General features: G+C 38.6%; 1 protein-coding gene and 2 non-coding genes across 3 annotated transcripts in view; all 3 read right to left on the reverse strand.

The window, feature by feature from the left end:
• EIF3A (eukaryotic translation initiation factor 3 subunit A) overlaps positions 1 to 22442 on the reverse strand; it is a 36245-nt gene extending 13803 nt beyond the window's left edge. The window contains exons 1-15 of the mRNA XM_034663628.1: positions 22237 to 22442; positions 15699 to 15889; positions 15381 to 15517; positions 14851 to 15014; positions 12253 to 12452; positions 9546 to 9754; positions 7828 to 7999; positions 5650 to 5754; positions 5172 to 5270; positions 3902 to 4018; positions 3461 to 3646; positions 2377 to 2724; positions 1842 to 1946; positions 1639 to 1752; positions 249 to 371 (exon numbers count right to left, since the gene is read on the reverse strand). Coding sequence (XP_034519519.1) covers positions 249 to 371; positions 1639 to 1752; positions 1842 to 1946; positions 2377 to 2724; positions 3461 to 3646; positions 3902 to 4018; positions 5172 to 5270; positions 5650 to 5754; positions 7828 to 7999; positions 9546 to 9754; positions 12253 to 12452; positions 14851 to 15014; positions 15381 to 15517; positions 15699 to 15889; positions 22237 to 22285 — 2319 coding nt within the window. The 5' untranslated portion in view covers positions 22286 to 22442. The remainder of the gene's footprint in view (positions 1 to 248; positions 372 to 1638; positions 1753 to 1841; positions 1947 to 2376; positions 2725 to 3460; positions 3647 to 3901; positions 4019 to 5171; positions 5271 to 5649; positions 5755 to 7827; positions 8000 to 9545; positions 9755 to 12252; positions 12453 to 14850; positions 15015 to 15380; positions 15518 to 15698; positions 15890 to 22236) is intronic.
• On the reverse strand, positions 4354 to 4482 carry LOC117802862. The gene has a single exon (XR_004626377.1). It is a non-coding gene; the product is annotated as a small nucleolar RNA SNORA19 (small nucleolar RNA).
• LOC117802863 lies at positions 5408 to 5538 on the reverse strand. The gene has a single exon (XR_004626378.1). It is a non-coding gene; the product is annotated as a small nucleolar RNA SNORA19 (small nucleolar RNA).
• Positions 22443 to 24117: the final 1675 nt, after the last annotated feature.

A 24117-nucleotide genomic window follows, 5' to 3' on the forward strand; every position in this document is an offset into this window, starting at 1 on the left:
AAAAAAAAAAAAAAAAAAACTTGTATCAAAAGCAAATTTTATGCAGTCCACTTTCACCTTCAGAAAAATTTGTTTATAGGGATGGTTGACTAATTAATCCTGTATTTTCAAGAACCTTTCTACTAAAATATTACTTGAATGATCACTACAAAAGGTCAAGATAGAACGTACCACTGTGTTAAAGAAGAACCTTAGGGCAAAACTAAAAAGCTCATGAGTGAGTGTTTCCCTGAAACCAGTAACTTCACCTCATAGACAGACTGTCGTGCAGCCTTGAGTCGCATTACAAATAAATCTCTGTCTTCAAGCATTCGTGACATTCGATTCTTATGTTCAAGAGCCTTTTCACGTTCTAGTTGCATGGTAGTAATCTGCAAGTACATAATAGGATGTTAAATTTCAAAACATTCATTATCTGATTACTCTTAATTCCTGACAGATATTCTTGAAGAATGACAAGCAGCTCCTCTGCCCCTTTCATCCTGGCATAAACATAAAAGGGTTACTATCATCTATGCCCACATGTCCCTAGGAAGGCAACCAGGGACAGAAGATGGATAAAGGAGTCCTGGGGCCATCTGTAAGAAACTTTTTATTTAGGCCCAAAAGTACTGCAAATCTTTATAAAAGAAAAACTATAACCTATACAGTAAAATAAAATACCTCAGAGGTAATCAGCACTATGGTTTAATAATAAAAGATATTTTCTCCCTTAAAGAAAACTGGAGGTTAAGGTAGGATGCACTATTGATTTAAGGAGGCTTTTCCCTTTGCACTCCAAGGGGAAAAAGGAAGGCTTCAGGGCAAAGACTACAGCAGATAATCTCAAGTATTTTATCTGGTCTGCATTCTTGTTTCCCTAATTTTACATATTATCACAAAAATTCTAACTTCTGAAAAATGGGAGGAACTGGCAAACGAAGCCCAGATGACAACACACCAATGCAACCAAGAGGCTGCATTCCCCACAACACCGTCCTCAAGGATGTGCTGTCTGTAGTTACTTTTTATTTTTAACCAGAATGGGGCCATTAGCTTTTAATCACAAATCTGGCCACTACAAAGATTTGCAAACCTTGCCTTTGAATCATTAGGTAAATATGATACATACTAACAAAACTACAGAAGGAACTGCCTAGTCACAAAGACCACGTATTACACACAGCTGTTTATATAAAAGGTCCTAAAAATAGGCAAATCTAGAGACAGAATGGGGACTGCTGATTGCAGGAGGCCGAGGTGGTGGAGGAGGAAATGGGGAGTGACGGCCAATGGGTATGGAGCTTCTTTTGGGGTACGTTTTAAAATTAAATGGCTGTGCAATTCTGTAAATATACCAAAAACCATGAACTGTTACAGTTTAAATGGGAGAACTGTATGGCATGTGAATTATATCCCCATAGAGCTGGGGTTTTTTAGTGAACTTTCAGCTGCCCTTTGTATTTTACAAGTTTCATTTTTTAATCTCTGTGGTGAAAATTTCTATCTGCCCACCAATCTGTTAGTACGTAGCCATTAAAACACTATTCCTGGCAAAGGAACACAAAATTGCAGTTTTGAAATCATGGCCCCGTTACTGGTAGAGGATTTAATTATAGTTTACAGTCTACAAATGTTACAGTTAAACAAAAACCTTACTCTTTCTTCTTCCTGTTGTTCCCACAGATCCATGTCTTTAATCCTCTGTTCTTCATAAGCACTCTTTATCAACGGGATTTCCTCTAAGCGTTTAGCTCTTTCAAAATAGTCAATCTGAATGACATGAAAACACATGTAGTTTAAAGGAAAAATTCCTATTAACTTAGCATGTTAAAAGTTTACCAACCAGTTCTTTCATCTACCTTCTTCTCTTGATTCTTCAGACGTTCCTGAAGTTCCTTCTTTTCTTTCTCTAGTTGTTCAACCTGTTTAGCCATGATGAAATCTGGATCCAATTCTTCAAGATCCTGAAAAGTATTACAAATACACATTCAGTAATAAGAATACAAGAGAAATGTGTATGGAAAATGTGATTTTTCTAAAATCAAAACCTAACTTACTTTCTATACATTGAGTAAATGCTCACAATGGGTAAACAGAGGCAATGTAAAAATGCTTTACAATAGCCACAGTTCCACTTCAGTGTAGGGAAAACAACATGATCTTAACATCTATTTCTCATTCCTCTAAAACGCATGTACCCAACTCCATTTTAACAAAGGTTAAAAACTGCTGAGTCATTAAAAACAAATGTTTTCTTCACAGATTACAGTTAATGAATCAGCTGTACCAAAGGCAGTGAAAATAACCAGAAAACCCAACGTAATCAATAAATGGCAAAGGACTTTGCTTGCCTCTGAGATGTGGATCAAAGTTAAGAAATAATGTGCTACATACTTCGATATCGATATCTTTGAATGCTTTGGCACCCAGTTCTGTTTTTTTGATCTGCTCCAAACGCTCACGGACAGTTTTCTTTTTGATTTGTTCATGTTCCTGTAAGATGCGCTCCTTTTCCCTCTCCTTTGCCTCTTGTCGCAGCCTCTCTTCTTCAGCCTTCCGTACTTTCTGGAGCTCAGCCTCCCTCTGCTCCAATTCTTCTTTCTCACGCTGAATATTCAGACTCTCAAGGCGCTCTTTCCTTTCCTCAATTGTCTGACGGCGAGCCAGGATACGCTGATGCTCTTTTCGTGAATTTTTAAGGTATGCAGTAACAGCCAACTGATGCTGTTCTTCTTTCTCTTGCTTCAAAGACAAATGCATTTAAAAAAACTGTGGGACACACCATGATATTAGGCTATCAAATAATTACTAATAATCCTGATATATTACCCTTATGTTTGTCTGCATTTAAGAACAGTAGATGATGTTATTTGAGCTACTAGTTCCCAGCAGCAAATACTATGACTTACACAGTCTTCTATTAAAAGGAGTGACATGGAAGAACCTTTATTTGCTAGGTCAAGTTTTCTCTGCACCAAATCTACTTTAAAGTGTGCAAGCCAGGGGCGCCTGGGTGGCTGAGCTGTTAAGCGTCTGCCTTCGGCTCGGGGCGTGATCCCGGCGTTCTGGGATCGAGCCCCACATCAGGCTCCTCTGCTGGGAGCCTGCTTCTTCCTCTCCCACTCTCCCTGCTTGTGTTCCCTCTCTCACTGGCTGTCTCTCTGTCAAATAAATAAATAAAATCCATTAAAAAAAAAAATAAAGTGTGCAAGCCAAAGGGAAATGCTAACACAGCACACAAACAAGAACAGAAATTAAGCAGAAAGGAAAAGCCCAAGCATAGTACTCCCTAAGGGTGGGGGCGGGGGCCAGCACGTCATGTGTGTAGTAGGTATAATACCAAAACTAGCAAATACAACTGACCAGGAAATATCTAATAAGCCCATTTTCTCAGACTCGTCTCAAACCTTTTTGTGCAAGATATAACATAAAGGGCCCCTCAAAAATTCTCTAGGTCATATTTTCCAAAGATACATACCAGTATATGAGCTGGCTTAATGACTTCCAGTGCCTTTGCAAGTACGGAAGACATCGCTGTCAGCTGATTTCTTATCTGTTCTGAAGGCATGCTTTGCAAATGAGGACCAATTGGAGCATCTTCTCGAGTAGCGTAATTCAAATCAGATCCAAAACTAAGTGTCCGAGAAGTGTGGTCAATACGAACCTTTGTGAATTAAATAACGTCATCAATAGTTACACCTATATATAAATATGAAATCACTCTAGGAATCAATGTCTTTTAGTAAAAAATTTCAACTGATTATGAGGGGAAAAAATTAAGAATGTTAAATACAAAAGCCAGAAGATCCACTCAGTACAACTTTAAAATGGTGCCACTGAACCAAAAGCTGAGAAACAAAGGATATGTGTTTTTTAGTCCTTATAGGCCTTCCACCTCAGGGTCCCTTCCAGCACATACCTGCAGGTCACAGTGCCTCGCTGCATCTACTATTGCCCGTTCCAGTTGGAAAGCATCAACAAAAGGAACCAGAGAAGTCAAACGAGAAAACTCAATGCTCTGATAAATTTGTGCCACCTGCATAAGAAACACAAGGTTAGTAACAACAGCTATCATCTATTCAGCATTTTTTTGTGCAGTTTTACACAAGTATGAGAAGTAGAAATTATGCCCATTTCTCAGAGAAAAGAAACTGAAACTCAGATTGTTAACACTGCACTGCTGGAGCTGGAATTCCAATTCGAGGCTATCAACTCCAAATGCTACGCTTTGAACCATCACATGATACCATTCCTTAAAAACATAATCCTTTCAAATCCTAGTTTTATAAAACAAAAAGCCCTGAATGGCCACATATTTGTAGATAAAGACCTGCTACCTACCTAATTGATCCAAACACCTTCAATAAACTTATTTGTCTGAAGGAGACTGGCAGCATTACTATTTAGTTATACTGCTAATTAACCTTCAACTATTTGTATAGCACATAAGAAATAACACTGCTCACATATACAAGAGAAGCAGGCCAATGAAATGTGCACAAATACTGTAAGTCAAAGTGTCATAAAAGCCCCCACCCACTGAAAACAAATGAAGACAAAACAGGAACACTGAAGCCATATTATAAACCATAATCTTCAAGTTTACATAAGTCAGACTAAAATATGTTAAAAGACTAACAGTAACTAGTGTAAGAGAAAAAGCTTTCCCAGTCACTACTGGTAGAAGGGTTCGTTAACTGTATCTTGAAGAGCTATTAAAGCTTTAGATGTGTAAGCCCTATGACTAAGTCCACTTCCTGGACTACAGATAGCCATCGAAGTATGCAAAGATACAAGTATGGAAATGCTCACTGCTGCGACATTTTCTAATAGCAAAAAACCCCTAGAAATACAGACTTCTATCAGAAGAGTCTGAATAAATAAATCACAGTACCCTTTAGACAATGTAAAACCACGAAGGAATTAAAAGGAGTAAAATAGATTTACATTGCTAATGAGGAGAAATGTACAAAAGATGGTGTTCAACAATAAAGGTGAAAAAAGCAATTACAAATTACATGAAATAATTGTTTTTCAAACCAAATAAATAGTAAGACTGATTTTGGCAAGGACAGAGTTGGGTGAAGGGTTCACTTCCTAAGTGATTCCTAAATTTTTTAGTGTTGTGATAAAAACAATCATGGGGACAATTCCAGTTCTAAATAAAACCCTCATCTGAAAATGCTCACCTGCTGCAGAAGACGGAGTATGGTGTTGTTCTGCAGCTGTGGAACATACTGTTGCAACTCTGGCTCCTTTTCAGGTTGTTCCCGAACCCAATTTAGAACCTATAAAATCCATTACATTGAAAAAGAATTACACTTTCTAAGTAACACTCCAACATTTGTGAAACTTTTAGAACATATAAAGACATATAAAGACATCACACACTGCAGGGAAATACAGAATACGAAGCTATACTGAGGCTTGTCTGAAGGTGACTGACAGCAATGGCTATATTAGTCATGCTGCTAATAGACCTCCGAAAGTTTATTTAGCACATCAGAAATATCTTTTTTCCTGATGTAAAGGAAAAAAGACAATGAAATTGTGCACTGAATTCAAACGTATAGGACCATACTTCTCTCTCAATATAAATACAATCTGAAATAGCGAAAGGGCCAGTTATATGGTAGTAATAACCAAAACTAAAATACAAAGTCTTACCTTTGTGACTCTCTCACAGAGTTTTAGTGGGTTAAATTCCACTTCCAGCCAATTGTAAAGGTCTTTCACTTCAGGAACAACATACTGTAGTACGTTGAATCTGACCTACAATAAACCAAAGGTTTAATTTCCTGAAGGAAATTTTCCAACTAGATTCTAATTGAGTGTAAGTAAGAAAAACAGAGGATCGCAAATCTGGGAAATGTCTGAAAAACTGGTCTCAACTCTCATTAAGTTCACCAGAGGAATTCAAAGGAAAACTATATTGGGTCTCTAACCCCAAATTATGCATCTACCCCCAGTGAAAAGTCCCCAAGAGCTTAATAAGGATATAAACACTCTAAATCAACATGATCAATAAACTATTTAAAGACAACTCATGTGTCCAAGCTAATTTATTACCAGTAATAAGTAAAATTCCACAGCTTACAAATAACTGTACCACACAAAAATTACCATAACAACACTACTTATAATATCCCCAAACTAGAAGGAAAAAAAAAAACACAGTACAAATAAGGAGATGTTCTTATACAGAAATGATCAAAGAAAAAACAGCTAATCTCACAAACATAACGGCAAGAAAAAGAATTTAACATTATTATCGTACATATATAGAACTTAAATCTCATACAAAGTAGACAAACTAATATGTGGTGCTACAAATCAGGGCAGTGGCTACCAGCGTGGGGATGGCGTTATGAGAATTCACCCAATTACATTTATGTTTTTTTTGAAGACTTAATTTGAGAGAGAGCGAGCATGCGCGCGCACAAGCAGGGGGAGCAGCAGGCAGAGAGAGAGAAGGAGAAGTAGGCTTTCCACTGAGCAGGGAACCCAATACGGGGCTCGATCCCAGGACTCTGGGATCATGACCTGAGCCGAAGGTCCCTATAATTGTATATTCTTTTTTTTTTTTTTTAAGATTTTATTTATTTATTTGACAGAGACAGCCAGCGAGAGAGGGAACACAGGCAAGGGGAGTGGGAGAGGAAGAAGCAGGCTCCCAGCAGAGCAGGGAGCCCAATGTGGGCCTAGATTCCAGGACTCTGGGATCACGCCCCGAGCCGAAGGCAGACGCGTAACAACTGAGACACCCAGGCGCCCCTATATAATTGTATATTCTTGTATGTGACTAGAATTCAGCTAAGGGTGCCAATGCATAACCTTTCTTAAAAGGACCAAAAAAGTAGCCTAATTTCATAAACCTCAAAACTGCCCATAACTAAATCTTACCTTACCTAACTGTAAACTAGAATATATAATGCACGTGGGCCTTTATCCTTCGCATGTTGGGACAGCTAACCCAACGACAGGCTAACTGCAGGGACACAGCAAGACTTGCAAGCACAGGTGTGTGGTCCCATACAGACCTAATAATCACAAGACTGAGGCAAACAACGGCAGATCCTATCCCCACACACAACACTCTAGTCTATTTCTAATACAAAATGGGTACATGACTCATGTTCCACATTTCTTGAATACTTCCCCTTATAAATGCCCTTAAATATTTATTGAAATTAGCTGTGGTGTAAGCATTCAAATAAAATTCTCCCAGCTCTAATTTTTTTATCAAGAGATTATTCTAGGGGCACCTGGGTGGCTCAGTCGTTAAGCGTCTGCCTTTGGCTCAGGGCATGATCCTGGCGTTCTGGGACTGAGTCCCACATCAGGCTCCTCTGCTGGGAGCCTGCTTCTTCCTCTCCCACTCCCCCTGCTTGTGTTCCCTCTCTCGCTGGCTGTCTCTCGGTAGGTAGGTAGGTAGGCAGGTAGGTCGGGTCCGTCGGTAGAGGGAGGGAGGGGGGAGGGAGGAGGGAAGGAGGGAAGGAAGGAAGGAAGGAAGGAAAAGGAAGGAAGGAAGGAAGGAAGGAAGGAAGGAAGGAGAAAGAAAGAAAGAAAGAAAGAAATGGGATAAATGCTATATCTCATTAAAAAAAAGAAAAATTATTCTAGATTCTCCATTGAACATCCCTTCCCCTATGCTAAAATAGGCTCAGTCAGCTAATCTATTGACCTGACATCAACCAGTACCCTTCTTATAAACTTCCATACTTACCTATGGGTACAATGAGGACTCAAAATAGTCCACCCATTAGAACCACCTGTCATGAATTATAAAACGTGACCATAAAGTTTTTTATTCTGAGCTATAAAAATGCTCCAACTTATACCAACCATATCATTAATAAGGCCAATTCGTGTTGGTGGGGCTTGAAGACCTAGCAGTGTTGCAAGGCGACGCTGTTTTTCGACTATAATGCCGTCCATATCCAGAAGTCGAGCAATATCAGTACGCTCAGGAGTAATAGGGATGGAAAGAGTGGCCAAAAGGACTCTGGTAGACATTCTAGAGAACAAAATTACGAATCTGTTAAATTCATAAAAGTTACCTGATACAAAAACCACTTCTTTAATTGTCTGGTAAGATACGCCAGTGACAGAATATGTACACCATACCCGCAGACTGTACTCATACGTGTTATTCATCAAAGCAGGAGATGAAGAGAAATGGACTGTGCTAAAATGAATACTTGGGAGAAGCAGAACTTCACCCACCACTTACTACTGTCAATATTTGCCAACTATAGAAAAAGACTGTGGGTCTAAAATGTAGAACAGGTAAATCTGTATACCCAATTCTTCTTTAGAAAAACAATTAAGGCAGCTTTAACAATCAAGGGGAAAAAGGACAGTAAGAAAATGGGAAAAACTTACAAGGATCATAAGTGAACAGAACTGGGAGGTGGGAGGGGAGGACTCGTGGTGGGGCTGAATCTTAGTTTCCTTAGAACACAAGAGGAAAGTCCGGTTGAATTCAGAGCATTATAGGACATTACGGATAGTGGGCTCTGGAGCCCAAGGGTCAAGGGTTAGAATCTCAGCTTCACCATTTCCAAGACTGGAACCTAAGGTAAGATACTTAATTTTGAGTCAGGACACTGTTGTAAAGATTAAGCAAAATAACGTACATAGAGCTAAATAGCCTAATTCTATTATTATAATACTGTTATTACGCACCTTCTAAAGGGATAGTACAGAAGTACCTTAAAGAAACCCAAGTTTGTTTGTTTTCTTAATCTCAGACATGAACTGCACAAAGGACAGTGAATGACATAATGAACACTGTCCTTAAGAGTTTCAAAGAAAATACACTAGGAAAATTCATTTAGTCGGTTCCATGTATTGCTGTAAAGCTAGAAAAACAATTTGGTGTACAAAATTCTATCAGAGGCCAAAATAACATGGTCTGCCAATGAGAAAAAAGAATGGTGTGTGAGCTCCCAGAGTCTAACTGAAACATATAAAAAAAAAAAAATGACTGAAAGAAAATAGGCTGCATGTATTGTTGAAAGAAAATAGGCTGCATGTATTGTTAAAAAAAAAATAAAGTGGTCTTTAGATTGCTAGGTTATAGACCCCTTTTCTATATTCAAACACACAGTTATATTTTCTAATCAGGGGAAATACTGACTTGATGCCATTTATTTTTAAAATTCTCTTATTTGTCCTAAGACTAGATTTTAAATACCGTATATGGACAGAAAGCACATACCGTAACACTGTCTTTCCTAATATTCGATTTTCTCAATCAGGTTTTTGGCAAAGTTGGTTATCAGACAAAGGACAGTTACCTGAAGACCAAGAATACTACCAGAGAACAACCATGTCTGGAGACACTTCTCACAGTCAGAAGTGGAAGGACTGCTACCAGCATCCAGTGGGCAGACTAGGGATGCTGTGAAACACCCTAAGTGCAATCCGCCACGACAGGAAATTATCCGGCCCCAAACGTCAGTGGTGTAGGAGTTGAGATACCCTAACCTGGAACCATGCCATTTATTAGAAGATATTTATTTCATAATTTCAGTATTATTTGACTGTAACATTCTTACCTTTGCATCTCTTCTTGTGTAAGATTCTTTCTCATTTCTCTGGACAGATGATAAAGACGATGGAGTGTAGATGCATGAAAAAGAGCATTTCCAGATTTCCAAAACACAGTTGAAACTTTGTTATAGTAATTTGCCATCAACTGAGGTTTCGGTGGTTTTTTAGACAAGGTGAATAGTCCATGAATATCTTCCACAGCTTTGAATGCTTCCTAAAATTAGCAGTATAAATTAGTCACTGCATTCTAAACAAACAAAAAAAAAAATCTAATCCAAATCTCTTTATGAAACCTAAAACACAAAGTACTGAATAAAAAAAGTGGGAAGTAAAATCCCTTTATGTGTGGTTCCTTTTACTCATCTATAATATCTGATATATTTCAGAAAACTACCTTGATCGCAAAAATACTAAATCCTTAAACTTCTTTCAATTAGAACAGACTTTAAAAAAAAAAAAGTGCATTGCCTTTTCAGCCACAACACGCAACTCCACTCAGTCCAGTTCAAGATGCTAACGAACTTCAGGGCTGTTGCTCAAAAGCAGCTTTTAAAGTAGATAAGGTGTATCTGAACACGTGCCAACTGATTTAAGTAGGAGAGAGACTTTTGCTTTCTTTGCCCCTTTCATAGTAATAGCAAGGATGAATTTTAAGAAGGTGCCAAGTATCTGTAAGAAAATGTAACTGCCCCATAGAGAATTTCATAAAATTCAATTTTATTATTTAGTCTTTCTACCAACCAGCCCCAGCCTGAAGCCTGACAAAACCAGATTAGCTCCAACTATCCTGACAACTTTGTCAACTGTGCTTAATTTGCAAAGGTTATTTTCAAATCCCATTCTTTTGACTGTCCCAAAGATGTTTCAAAGTATACTTTTAAAAATTTGTTTTATATGCTTACAAATTTTTCCATAACAGATCATTTTAATTATTAAATGTGATCTTTTTGACAGAAAAGAGATCAATGGATTCTTACGGTTCAGGGTGGGGTTAGTTGCAAAGGGGCACAAGGGAGTTACATCCTGATTATGGTGATGACTGCATTTTTCAAATTTCAGGGTGAGTTTTGCTCAACATAAATTACATTTTAATGAACTTAGGGGTGCCTGGGTGGCTCAGATGGTTAAATGTCTGCCTTCAGCTCAGGTCATGATCCCAGAGTCCTGGGATCAAGCCCCACATCAGGCTCCCTGCTCGAAGGAGAGCCTGCTTCTCCCTGCCCCTCTCCTGTTCCACCTGCTTGTGCTCGCTTGTTCTGTCAAATAAATAAAATCTTTTTTAAAATAATAATAAAAAAATAAACGTGATTTAGAAGTTTTTTCAAGTGCATCATTATCACACTACTTGGGAGAATGTATAAGAAAAAATCTGGAAGGACACAAAACACATCACAGAGGTTATTTCTGAGTAATAAAATAACAGGTGAATAGTTTCTTCTTTCTACTTATCTACTTTTTCTATAATGAGCATGTCTGTCTCCTATAGAACCTCTTTTTCCTCATTACTTCATCAGGTAGTGTTTTAAGGGTGGTCCCTACAGAAAAGAAAATATTTTAGGGGCGCCGGGGTGGCACAGCAGTTAAGCGTCTGCCTTCGGCTCAGGGCGTGATCCCGGCGTTATGGGATCGAGCCCCACGTCAGGCTCCTCTGCTGTGAGCCTGCTTCTTCCTTCTCCCACTCCCCCTGCTTGTGTTCCCTCTATCGCTGGCTGTCTCTATCTCTGTCAAATAAATAAATAAAATCTTTCAAAAAAAAAAAAAAAGAAAGGAAAATATTTTGGAGAGCAGGAAATCACCATTTCAATTGGCTGAAAAACTACCAATCTTCCTCTGTAATTTCAATTAGATTTTATTTTTTGGTCAAATATTTAAAAGCCTCAAGTCAGGACTACAAAATCATGTGAAAATGTCTTTGTGGAATTCTTAACATAAAAAGCCCAAATAGTGGACAAGTCTCCCAACACTACTAAGATTTCCGATGTAGGCTCTTCCCCACACCTTTACTAAGCCAAAGAAACACTAAAAAATCTAGGAGACAATCTAGTGCAGCATTTCTCCAACATCCACAGTAAAGGGACAAGTTTTTTTTTTTAAGTTTCCAACCTATTGCTGCCAATATTTTTGTGAAATACACCAAAATTATTACAAAAACTAAAAGACAAGCTTAGTTTTTCTAAATAGAGTAAACATACACAAAATTACCATGAAATTGCTACCAAAAACAAAATCAAACAAACAAAAAAACTAAAAAAACTCCACCCTTAATAAATCCATATTCTCCTCTATAATTATTTCATCCTGGATCAGTAGGTAGTTCACAGACACTGAACCACACTTTGAGCAACAGTGAGGATGGACTGTTTTATATGCAAAGCCACTGGGTCCAAAAGAGATTACCTGATTTGGCCCAGATTTCACAGGAGGCAACTAGAACCAAAATATCCTGAGACTGCCTGTCCAGAACTCTTAGTTATCCACTAGGGCATCTTAAATTCCTCAATTATCTACGGAAATTAACCAATAAATATCAAGATGAAGATACTCATTAAAGGAAAAAAAAAAGTAGGCAACTGTCAGAACCCCTCTCACTCGAGAGCACTTTTTCTGTATCCTTGCTTAATAAACTTCTACTGCTTTACTCACAAAAAAAAAAAAAAAAAAGTAATATGGGTTATTATGACTACGAAAGACAGCAAATAGTTCACAACATACCTGCCATAATTCCATGCTGATGGCACTGTCCAACTGAACAAGCCTGGTTTCCAAATGCATAGACTGGCTCTCTGGATTATTAAGATTGATTGCTGTACTCTGGTTATGGTGACGTTGGATCTGTGACAAGTGCATTCTCAAATTGTCACACAGCTTACGGAATTCAGCCTTACGGGTGTACTGGAGGCAGAATTTGAAAGCTATAGGCATAATTATAAAATATATTAGGTACTTTCCACCATCACCAAGTATTTGAATTAGTTTTATTTCAAATATTAAAATCAGTTATTTTAACAAGATTTACCAAACTTATAATCAGTCTTTAGAAATGATCAGAGTCATTGGTCACTTCATCATGTATCCTGACCATCTTTTGGACATAGTCCTGTCCTAGAGCTAGAATCTGGTCCTGGGGTTCTAGGAGAGCTTACAAATGGGAAGCTATTCAAATTAAAGTGTAGGAGGACTTACCTTTCAAACACCTACCACTTCAAATCCTAAAAGAACAAAAAATTCTAGCCTGTAATATAAAGAGCTTAGCTAACAAACTGTGGGCTTCTGGTAACCTGACTTCAGCTGTGTACATAGACGTAAACCTTAACTACTTACTCTGTCATTAAAATAATTTTCTACCGTCATATATGCAATACAACAATTGTTTCAGAATTCCTTTACTCTTAAAAAGAGATTTCTATTTCAACAGGACCAAAACAAAGGGATGCAGCTTAACTTCAGGTTAACATTTCTATCAGTAGTTATCAAAAACCCCAAGTGTACTTGTGCTAAATGAAAATTCACATGTGCTAGCCATGTAAGCAAAATGGAACACAGGTTCTAACACTCAAAATATTCTTAAAGTCACTTACAACTTGGATAAACAAATGCCAATCGTCCCCCATACTGAAAAGAATGGCAACACAAGGCTTACTGAGGCCAAAGTAAGAAAAAGCCAAAAGCCACTCTCAAGTCACATATATTCCATTCATATATTGTTAAAAAGCTGCATTAAACCAAGTGACAGTGGAAAAGATACAAGATTAAGAAAACAGACTTCTTAAGAAAACAGACTTCATACAGTTCAGGATTCAAAGTACAATTAATCCTTACAAGGGTTTGAGCTGTATAGGTACACTAACGTGTAGACTCTTTCGATAAATATAGTACTGTACATTTATTTTTCTCTTCCTTATGATTTTAACACTTTCTTTTCTCCAGCTTACCTGTTTTAAGACTACAGTATATAACACATGTAACAAAGAAAATAAGTATTAATCAACTATTTATGTCACCAGTAAGGCTTCTAGTTAACAACAGGGTATTCGTAGTTAAGGTTTTGGGTAGTTAAGTCATAGGCAGATTTTCAACTGTGAAGGAATGGGGGAAAGGGGTGTGTCCACCAGCACCACTAACAACCCCCACCCCCCAGTTGTTCAAGTGTCAATTGTATACACAGTGTAACAACCGGATACTTTTTATGACAATCCTGAGTCATCAAAATGACTTAGTTCTATATTCAGTGATACTGTTTAAGAAAATAAAACTATGTATTTTTTTCAAGGAATCCTACAAGTCCGAAGCTTACAAAGGCCTTAGAAACCCATGGCATGGTTGAGAATATGCAGTAGTGAGTCAAAAGAACTCAAGTTTATCAGAAACCAATCAACAGGGGCGCCTGGGTGGCACAGCGGTTAAGCGTCTGCCTTCAGCTCAGAGCATGATCCTGGCGTTATGGGATCAAGCCCCACATCAGGCTCCTCCGCTATGAGCCTGCTTCTTCCTCTCCCACTCCCCCCTTGTGTTCCCTCTCTCGCTGGCTGTCTCTATCTCTGAAATAAATAAATAAAAATCTTAAAAAAAAGAAACCAATCAATAAGTTCCATTTATGTTTTTAGTCATCGGAAAATCCCAAAATGACTTTGTCATTCAATATTCGTGAAGTGGATTTCATATAGAATTACACTAACAAGTAAAACAAATTTCTTACAGTCACTTATTTAATATTTAAAATGAATGCCGGGGCGCCTGGGTGGCACAGCGGTTGAGCGTCTGCCTTCGGCTCAGGGCGTGATCCCGGCGTTATGGGATGGAGCCCCACATCGGGCTCCTCCACTGTGAGCCTGCTTCTTCCTCTCCCACTCCCCCTGCTTGTGTTCCCTCTCTCGCTGGCTGTCTCTATCTCTGTCGAATAAATAAATAAAATCTTTTAAAAAAATAAATAAAAATAGGGGCGCCTGGGTGGCACAGCGGTTAAGCGTCTGCCTTCGGCTCAGGGCGTGATCCCAGCGTTATGGGATCGAGCCCCACATCAGGCTCTTCCACTATGAGCCTGCTTCTTCCTCTCCCACTCCCCCTGCTTGTGTTCCCTCTCTCGCTGGCTGTCTCTATCTCTGTCGAATAAATAAATAAAATCTTTAAAAAATAAATAAATAAATAAATAAATAAATAAATAAATAAATAAAAATAAAATGAATGCCAATCATCTTTCAATAAGGATAAAAACTATAAAATGAGTACTATGGAGAAAAACAGGTTAACTTTGTCCATCTTTTGCAAAATCTTGTCCCAAAAGTCAACTTTTCAAATCAGTTTTCATCTTACCTTGTTGGGCAATATCATGGTAGAGACGCTCTACTCTAGAATTGTTTCGAAGAAGGTCCAAACACTGCCTATACGATTCCCAAAGGAATTTAACCCATGGAGTTAAAAGCAGTCTGTCGGTCCGATCTTGAGTGTCTTCGCCACTTACAGCACTTAGGAGAACACTAAAAAGAAGAGAAAAAAATGTTAAAAGTCGAAAAGAATTTTAGGTACGATTTCCTACTTTGCCATATGATTAAAAAATCAAAACCAACAATAGTCAGTATAAAAAAGTGCGACTTCTTCCTACAACTTAAGATGCACTGTAAAGTAGTCACGCATTCAAATATTTGAATGCCCCATGCATATTACAACCATTTAAATCGGGATGTGCCTCCTATCTGCTTACAAATTTTGAACAGTATGATTTTGTTACTATACATTTAAAATTCTGAAGATAAGCATTCCTTCTAATGAACTTCAAATGAGGATGATGGAGACACATGTCAAGAAAACCTGAGGAAAATGTATCAGCAATTTAAGGTACATACCTCTCAGGAGTTTGAATATTATCCAGATCTTCTATGTCTAGGACCATCTGCTGAGATTCTTCTTTAGCGGCTTCAGTTTTTTCCTCTGCCAATTTCAAATATGCCCTAACAACATCCTCTAGAGATTTGATGTTCACCTAAATCCAAAAAAAGAGAGAGAGAGGGAGAGAACCTTAAAACACTTCCTCAACAAACCATAAAATATTTTAAGGGCAAATTTTAAGATATAAAAAGTATATTACAACTCTAGAAAGTAAACTCCTCTGAATGTTACTAAAAGCACTTATTAAAAATATAAAACCCCAGCTCTTTTCATACCTGTTGACAAATGTTCTTATACTGGTATAATCCCTCTTTAGCCAAATGGCTCTTTCGAAGATCCACGCAAAGTTCCAAGTATTTCAACATAATCGGCTCGTGTATCTTTTGCCATGTTCTGTGTTTCTTACTTTTCATAACATCATAAAGAACATCCAAAGCAGGCTGCTTTTTTCCAACCTCAAGAAATTCTGAAAAAATAATTCAGGAAAATTAAAATCCATTATATATACTATATAGGAGTCTAAATTTTCCTTAAATTGGCTATTTTAATTTCTGAACTCACCACCTCTTTTTAGATAAATGTTTATTTTTGCTATCTAAAGCCATGCCAAAACTATCTGAGTTTAAAACAATGAAAAACTGGTACTATCTCAAAATATGGTCTACAGATAAAACTGGATTTCACTCAATTACACTGTACCAAATGTGTCTTTCTAAGTTCCAGAAATTGAGGTCATGAGAGGAAAAAAAATCTTTCCCCAGCAAACACAGTAAAGTCAAATATAACTTCAATCACAGTGATCTGAGGAAATTTTTACTAGTTCGTGCTAAGACTCCAGGCAGAAAAATAATTAGACTGTCAATTAGATTGACTCTGTTCCCTTTACAATCAACTATTAGTGTGGCCCTGCTTTTGGGTTCTCTATTCTGATGGCTTTCTATTGCAATGTGTCTAGTCTTTTGCTAATACCACACCATCTTGATTATTATAGATATAAAAGTCTTCAAACCAAGCAGTGTGAGTGCTCCAACTTTGTTTTTCAGTATTATTTGGCTTACTAAATCCTTTACCTTTCCATGTAAACTCAGAATCAGTTTGTTAATATCTACAAATTAGCTCACTGGAATTTTCATTCAAATTTTACTGAATCTATGCATGAAATTTGGAAGAATTGATAATTTAACAATATTTAGTCTTCCAATCTGTGGAATATCTCTCCACTTATTTTTCCAGTCTAAACATGAAAAAAAAATATTAAGACAAACCCCGAATGAGGGACATTCTACAAAATACTTGACCAGTACTCCTCAAAACTTGTGGAGGTTATCAACAAGGAAAATCTAAGAACTGTCATAACAAGGGGAGGTTTCTAAGGAGACAGGACGATTAAATGTAATATGGTATCCTAGATGGGATCCTGGAATTCAAAAAAGGACATTAGAGAAAGCTAGGGAAATCTGAACAAAGTATGGACTTTCATTAACAATATATCAGTATTGGTTCATCACTAGTGACAAATGTACCAAAATGATATAAGATATCAATAGGTTATGGTTTATATGGAAACACTGTACTATCTTTGCAATAATTTTGTAAATCTTGAACTTCTAAAATTGTTTATTTAAAAAAGTAGTTTATTAAAAAAAACAATTTTTAAAGACAGTAAAAATTTTAGAATGCATAGCAAGGAAATTATCCACTTATGAATTTAGTGCCACCTAAACCCGAAGGCGTTCTGCATGTGGCAGGATTTCAAAATCCAGCTCCAATCTCAGGTTTTATGGATACTGCTCATTTTGAAATTCAGTCAAAAGCAAAGTCTCCTCTATCATATTATTTCTGACAAAGATTAAAATTTATCCTATTTTTTCTCATCTTTTATTTTCTTTTGCACAAAGCTTAGTAAATGAGGTGGGGGGGGGGCTATCGAACTTAAGTCATCTGGTTATGTTCAACTTAAAATTCAGTAACTGCCAACCTGCACACACACAAAAAAAATCTTTCCACCAAATGTCTGAAAAATACTTTGGGGAACCAAAACATTAGTCTATACCATTAAAAAAGAAGGTCTTAAAACACTACATTCCCATTGTTAAAAATCATTATTTTCCTCCTAAGAAAAAAATCTTTAACAAAGAATTATTTTCAGGGGCGCCTGGGTGGCACAGCGGCTAAGCGTCTGCCTGCCGCTCAGGGCGTGATCCCGGCGTTATGGGATCGAGCCCCACATCAGGCTCCTCTGCTATGAGCCTGCTTCTTCCTCTCCCACTCCCCCTGCTTGTGTTCCCTCTCTCGCTGGCTGTCTCTATCTCTGTCAAATAAATAAATAAAATCTTTAAAAAAAAAAAAGAATTATTTTCAAGAGTTAACACCATACATTATAAACGATGTTAACGTGCTAGACAAACAACAGGCAGAAATGTCCCTTATTTGGGAGTTTTACTAGATCTACAGATTTAGTAATTCTCTATTATTTCTTCTCTCTAGCACATCTTTCAGGAATGTTGCTTCTGAACATTCCTTCCTCCAGGAAAACTACATACAATATTTCAACTCAGGTATATTAACAAGTTTGCAACGAGAAAAATCACAAAATATACCTAAGTAAGTTATCTTTACACAATACCCTATGTAATCCCATATTGTATCAAACCATATTCTTCATAGGCAAGTGAAAACAAACCCCTCTACAATAATTCAAGTCAATGTCAACATTAATCCTGGCAATGTGGGGAAAAGTCCATTTTCATTTGAGTCCATTATCTTACAAAAAAACAAAACAAAAAACCACCCTGTAAGGAAACTATATCACCTTTTTCCTGTAAGAGGAAATGAAAATGTAATACAACTAGATACTTTGTTAAAATAATAAGCCTATCCTGCTCTAAGGGGAGGACCTATCTATCTTCTTCCTGAAGCATACATATACAAGGCTATTTTCTAAAATCCAACAGTACCCTAAGTATTTTTAACAACTATTTAACAAAAAAGGTTTCTATCAGCCAAAAACTTGGAAATAAATGCTTTTAAATTTATCATTCACATTTACTAGCACTGCAGCAGCAAAACAATCTGTTATATCCAATTCCCAGTCTTAAATTGAGCATTTAAATCTTAATACTATTCTATATAAACACTGTCAAAATGCTTGTAACATAGAACAGGAACAAAGAGTTATTAAAGTTGAGAGCTGGCCCCAGCATGGTGATGACAAAATAATAAGCTGTCTAAAAATAATTCACCTACCCAATCTCTTATTTTTAAATAAGGGAGTGTGATTTCTTAATGTCACTCTAAAAAGTAAGAAATCTTGTTCAGGGATAGAACTAAAAGTAATTTTCCTTTCTTTTTAATTTTATTTATTTGTCAGAGAGAGAGAACGAGCACACAAACACAAACAGGGGGAAGGACAAGCAAAGGGAGAAGCAGGCTCCCTGCCAAGCAAGGAGCCCGATGCAGGACTCGATCCCAGGACCACAGGGTAATAACCTGAGGTGAAGGCGGATGCTTAACAGACTGAGACACCCAAGGGTCCTTAAAAGTAATTTTCACTTCCTGAACAGCCAATCAAAATTCCACTTTCAAACTGGGAAACAACAGGTTCAAACAAACCAAAACAAACGCACTAAAACATTATTTTTTTATAGGACACCTCCAGCATCACCAAGAAAAAAAGCAAACATGGATACCAAGCAAGAATGTTTTTAAAGGAAAAAAAGGGAATGGAACAAAGACCATGATAATCCAAGAGGGTGAATTCCTGTCTTTACCCTAATTTACATACTGGGAGAATTTAGTTCCTCTTAACTATCTAATAAGGAAAAAAAGTTTTTGAGGCTAAAAAGAAACACCACACATTAAAGGCTCTATTGCAATGTTTAAAAAAAAATGTCCATTTCCAAACTAATATTCTTGAAATAAAGATTAAAATCTGGAATTATGAATACCAGGAGGGTAGGCATTCTGAGCTTACCTTTCAAACACAATGACAAACTATTTCTAAAAGAAAAAGTTTAGGTCTGCCCCCTTCAATATTACTAGTTTATCTGTGCAACAGACCAAGTAGATAAGCTACAATGTTACACAATTTGTGGGTTTAATGTCAACTTTACATGAATCACTGCCAGAATCTAAATTAAAAGGCTGTTACAAGATCAGGAGCAATTAATTCCACACTACTGACAACATAATCAGGAAAAGGGGCTTTTCGCAAATGATTCCAGTGTATGAATTTCTTGCCTGTAACTGGTGGGCCAAGTTCTCATCTTCCTGAATGATTACTATAATCAATTCCCAAAAATATTGTTCTGAATTACAGACTCAGAGTGACAACTATTCTAAATTTATTCACATTTTATTAAAATAAAATGGATTGATTAGTTAGTTCTCTGTGTGTTTGAGGATACAAACGTTACAGATAAAAACATTTAAATAAAACGAGATTATCTCCATTGAATGAAATGTCCTTTTATAATCCTAGTTTTGTAAGTTCTGTAAGCAGTGCCATGTGCCATCCACATTCTGCTCACTTTAACACTTTCAGACAGGAGCTCTCATTCACAAGATCAAAGGTACAGAAATTACTCCTTGAAAGCTAAGGCCTCTACTACAGAAACACCCAACCTACATTTTAAAAGGACTACAGCAAAGAGACAGTACAGCCTTATAAAAACCTACACAAAATTAAAGTGTTCCTCCCCCAGGTGTCTGTCCCTTGCTCATCTTGCCTACTTTAATTTCAGATGCTTTTCCCAACTTTCCCTTCATGAATCCAATCTATTGCAACTTAGAAAACGTGTAAAAACATTTAAGATTTGTTACACATCGGAAAACCCTTCATACTAAGCGCATATCAAGATTCATAAGGGAGGAGTGATGAAAGAAACAAGGCTTGAACACATCAAATGTGTACTTTTTAAGGCCACCAAGATTACAGTGCTTCAGCCTATTAGCATGAGAAAAACGCCCGTGGGTAAAGGAAGTGACTGTAAAACAGATCTACAATAGCAACTGGAACAGTTAATTGAATCCCAGTCATTTTTGTATACCATAATATAATTCTAAGTTTCCTAACACGTAAGAAAAAATTCTAACTTTGCTACAGTTCATTTTGTAGTGATAAGTTTCCATTTCGATCTATTTTCATTCCTAGAAATTAACAACCTTGGGCACCTGGGTGGCTCAGTGGTTGGGCATCTGCCTTCAGTTCAGGTCATGATCCCAGGGTCCTGCTCCTCCCTCTCCCTCTGATCCTCCCCCCACCCCTCCTGTGCATTCTCTTTCTCTAATATATAAGCGAAATCGTTAAAAAAAAAAAAAAAAAAAAAAAAAAAATAAAAATTTTTAATTTTTCCCTTTTNTTTAATTCTTGCCTGTTCTAACCATTAGATCACTGGTTAAAATGAGTAGTCATCAGATCTAAGTTGTAGTTTTAACCTATTTTTAAAACAATTACTGTACTCTATTCCAAAAAAGTGGAATTTATCATATTCCACACTCTTACCAACCCCCAAATTGTTACTTTTAAAATAACAACCATGTGATAAACACACCTTTAGACCTGACAGGTTATCAGTAGTATTAATTTTATGTATTGACTGAAATTGAACTTTTCACAAGAGAATTTTCAAACAAGTTAACAAAAAAGCTCCATAAACATAAAACTGTAACAGACACGGTATATCCACCTACAACAGGGATAAGACCCAAAACTTGTTTGGGTAGAGAAAGGGTGAAAATAAGAGCCATAGACGCCCTACACACTTAGAAACTGTTGGGCTTAAAAACTCTATAAAAGAGAAAGATAAAGTTTTTAAAAACCAGAGCAATGCACAGTACATTTGCACCCCCATAATGCCAACGTAATAAATGCCTCTTGAACAGACCACGACACGCACAAGTTTTCCTGAAAGGGCCCGTGGCTTAAGTACACCTTGAAAGAAAAATCGCAAGCAGTAAAGCTGTGGCGAAAAAAGCCTTATCTGAAAGTCTAGAGACCTCGGTTCTAGTGTTCTGGCTCAACAACTAACTCCCAGAGTGACCTTGGGTAAACACATTCTATCTCTCTAGGCCTCAATTTCGTTATCTTTAAGAGAGAACTTGAAGTCCCTCTCTTACAGTATTAACTCTGTTCCAACTTCATGTGATTTGGAATAGGCTCTGGGGCTGCCAATAATCAATGCCAGAAAAAAAAAAAAGGTAACAGGTTAAATGGGTCAGAGTCTCCGAAGCAGGGATACAGCGACGGGAAAAGGGTAAGTGGACCCTGACCCAGCAAAGCCCGGCGCTGGATCTGGGGGGCGGAGGTGTCTGAAGGAGGGCCGGAGGTGGGACTGCCCGGCTGCCGGCGCCGGCAGGAGGTGGAGTCGAGGTTCTCGCGTGCATTGTCCCCGGGAGGGAGCCATGTTTCTTCCTCCCCGGCACTCCCAGATGGCGGCTGGGGGCGCGGGGCCTAAGCAGCCGAGAGCCCGGAGGCCTGGGTCGCCGGGCGGAGGCGGAAAAGGGAGGTAAGGAACTCCGGCCCCGGAAACGTGTCTCCGGGACCGCGGCCCCCGAGACGCACCAGGAGGCGGCGGGGGGAAGGAAGAGCCCCCAGAGCGACGGTTCCCGGCTCCGCACCTCCCACCAGCCCCAATCGGTTGGAGCGAGAAGGGAAACCATGCCCACCCACAGGCCGGGACCGCGGCGGGCAGTTCGCATCGATCACCTCTCCGGCCGCAGCCGGGCAGCGGAGCAGCGAGAAGCAGGCCCGGGCCCCTCGACCTCCGAGGCCGCGGGCCGACCCAGCCCAGCGCGCCCCGATCCCCAACTCACCGTTGGCGCGTTTGAGAGCATTTTCCGGCCTCTGGAAATAGGCCGGCATCTTGGCGGCAGGCTCAGCTCACCCGGCGTCAGCGAATTCCTTAGTGGCCCGGGCCGGGAGAGGAGACGAAGGGGAACCAGCGCGAGGTTCCACGCGCCTCGCCAGCAGTCGCCCGCGCCCAGCCGGCCAGAGACGGAAAGGAAGGAGCCACGTGACCCCCGCACGGCGGCGCCGCCGCCACCCAGGCCCCGGATGTAGGGGGGCGGTCCTCCGTGCGCAGGCGCGGTGCCTTCGCGCGCAGCGGCTGACGTGGCGGCGGCAAGAATCCTCTATGTGCGGTCGTAGCCTCTTCGGCCTCCTCGGGAAAACGTATGGGAGAAGGTTCTCAGGCCTCTCTCTCTCCTTGAGCGAGAATCGGGGTGGGAAAGGTGATATTTGGGTTAGAGTCTCTGCCTGGCGAGACAGAAGGCGTCTGCACAGATCTTGGACGTGCTTTGTGCGGAGTCATGCAAAGTTACTGTCAGGCCCCATCCGCCTAGGGAATGATCTGTCTCCGCTAAATGAAAATGCCGTATACATCCGTTTATCGGAAATGCATTGAGCAGCTATCGTTAGGCCAGCGCTGCTCACCACTGGCTAAAAGTAGTGACCTGTCCCTTGACGGGCTAGCAGGGGAAGGAGGGACATAATAAATAAATTAGCAAGCTTGTATCGATAAAATTAAAAAGTTGCTGACAAAAAGATTGTCTAGGGAATGGGAGCTCTCAGAGGAGGTGAATTTTGAGCTGAGACCTGAAAGATGGGGACAGACTGGAGACTAATCTGGCAAGAGGGCAGAAGTTCTGCAGCAAAACAGACTTTGCATAATGTTTGAAAATACATGGGAGTGTTGTAGCCTTTACATTCAGCACACATCACAGAGAAACATAAGAAAAATGGGTGTTAGTGGGAGGGGAATAATCAATTTCTCAGGCTTTTGCTGCAGTATTTTATTATCAATCAACAATTTTAATGTTCAGTCACTAACTAGTACACCTAGAACTCGAAAGCCATTTAAACAATCTAATTACTCAAGCCCTAGGTATGCAGTTCAGAAGAACTTCTGATGAGTTCAGAAGAAAAATTCAGAACGCAACAGTGGAATAAATTGTTGGAAATGTATTACACATTTTGTAATGGTGGATGCGATATGCTAATGAATGACAGTACTGTATCTGGAACGAGGAATCCACAGCACATACATGCAAAAAACATTTTCCCCTCATTCTTTCTGCCTCAGCAAAGAGGTTTTTCTATTTAATTAAATTTATCACTATAAAGAAAGAAAACTTGGGAAATGCATAAAACTTGGGAAAAGACAAAAGATACATCATAGACTCTAAAAAAGTTTATTTAAAAATTAACTTTAGAGAGTTCTTCCTCCAAAATGCGTGAGCCACTCTAAATGTCTAAACTTACTCCCCCAAAATTAAGAGGCAGACAGAGTTGAGTAACACGTACTAAGAAGCTACAGGAACTGTTTTATGGGGCAGGATCAAGAGACTCATTTGTGCATATAATAATTAAGTCAAAATCAAAGAGCTAAACATAAGAGCAAATATAGCTTTTAAATGCTGTAGATGGAAAACTATTTAGCAGGCCACAGAGAAATGTAACAAAATAAAAGGAAACCTGACCTAAATATCCGAAAAAGCTTTCCAACATTCTTACCTTTTCGTTATCATATGTTGAAGAAGATAGTAAAATAATGTCATTGATTATTACTCATTTTGTGGTAGACCTAAAACAAGACAAACACTAGAAAATTTGGAGCAAAAAATGAAATTCAGTATTTCGGCATCTTCCTTCTTTTTTCTCCAGTACAAGTAGATGAAGCATGTGGTAATATAATA

Source organism: Ailuropoda melanoleuca, chromosome 6 (genome assembly GCF_002007445.2).
Source record: "Ailuropoda melanoleuca isolate Jingjing chromosome 6, ASM200744v2, whole genome shotgun sequence".
Classification (NCBI taxonomy): domain Eukaryota; kingdom Metazoa; phylum Chordata; class Mammalia; order Carnivora; family Ursidae; genus Ailuropoda; species Ailuropoda melanoleuca.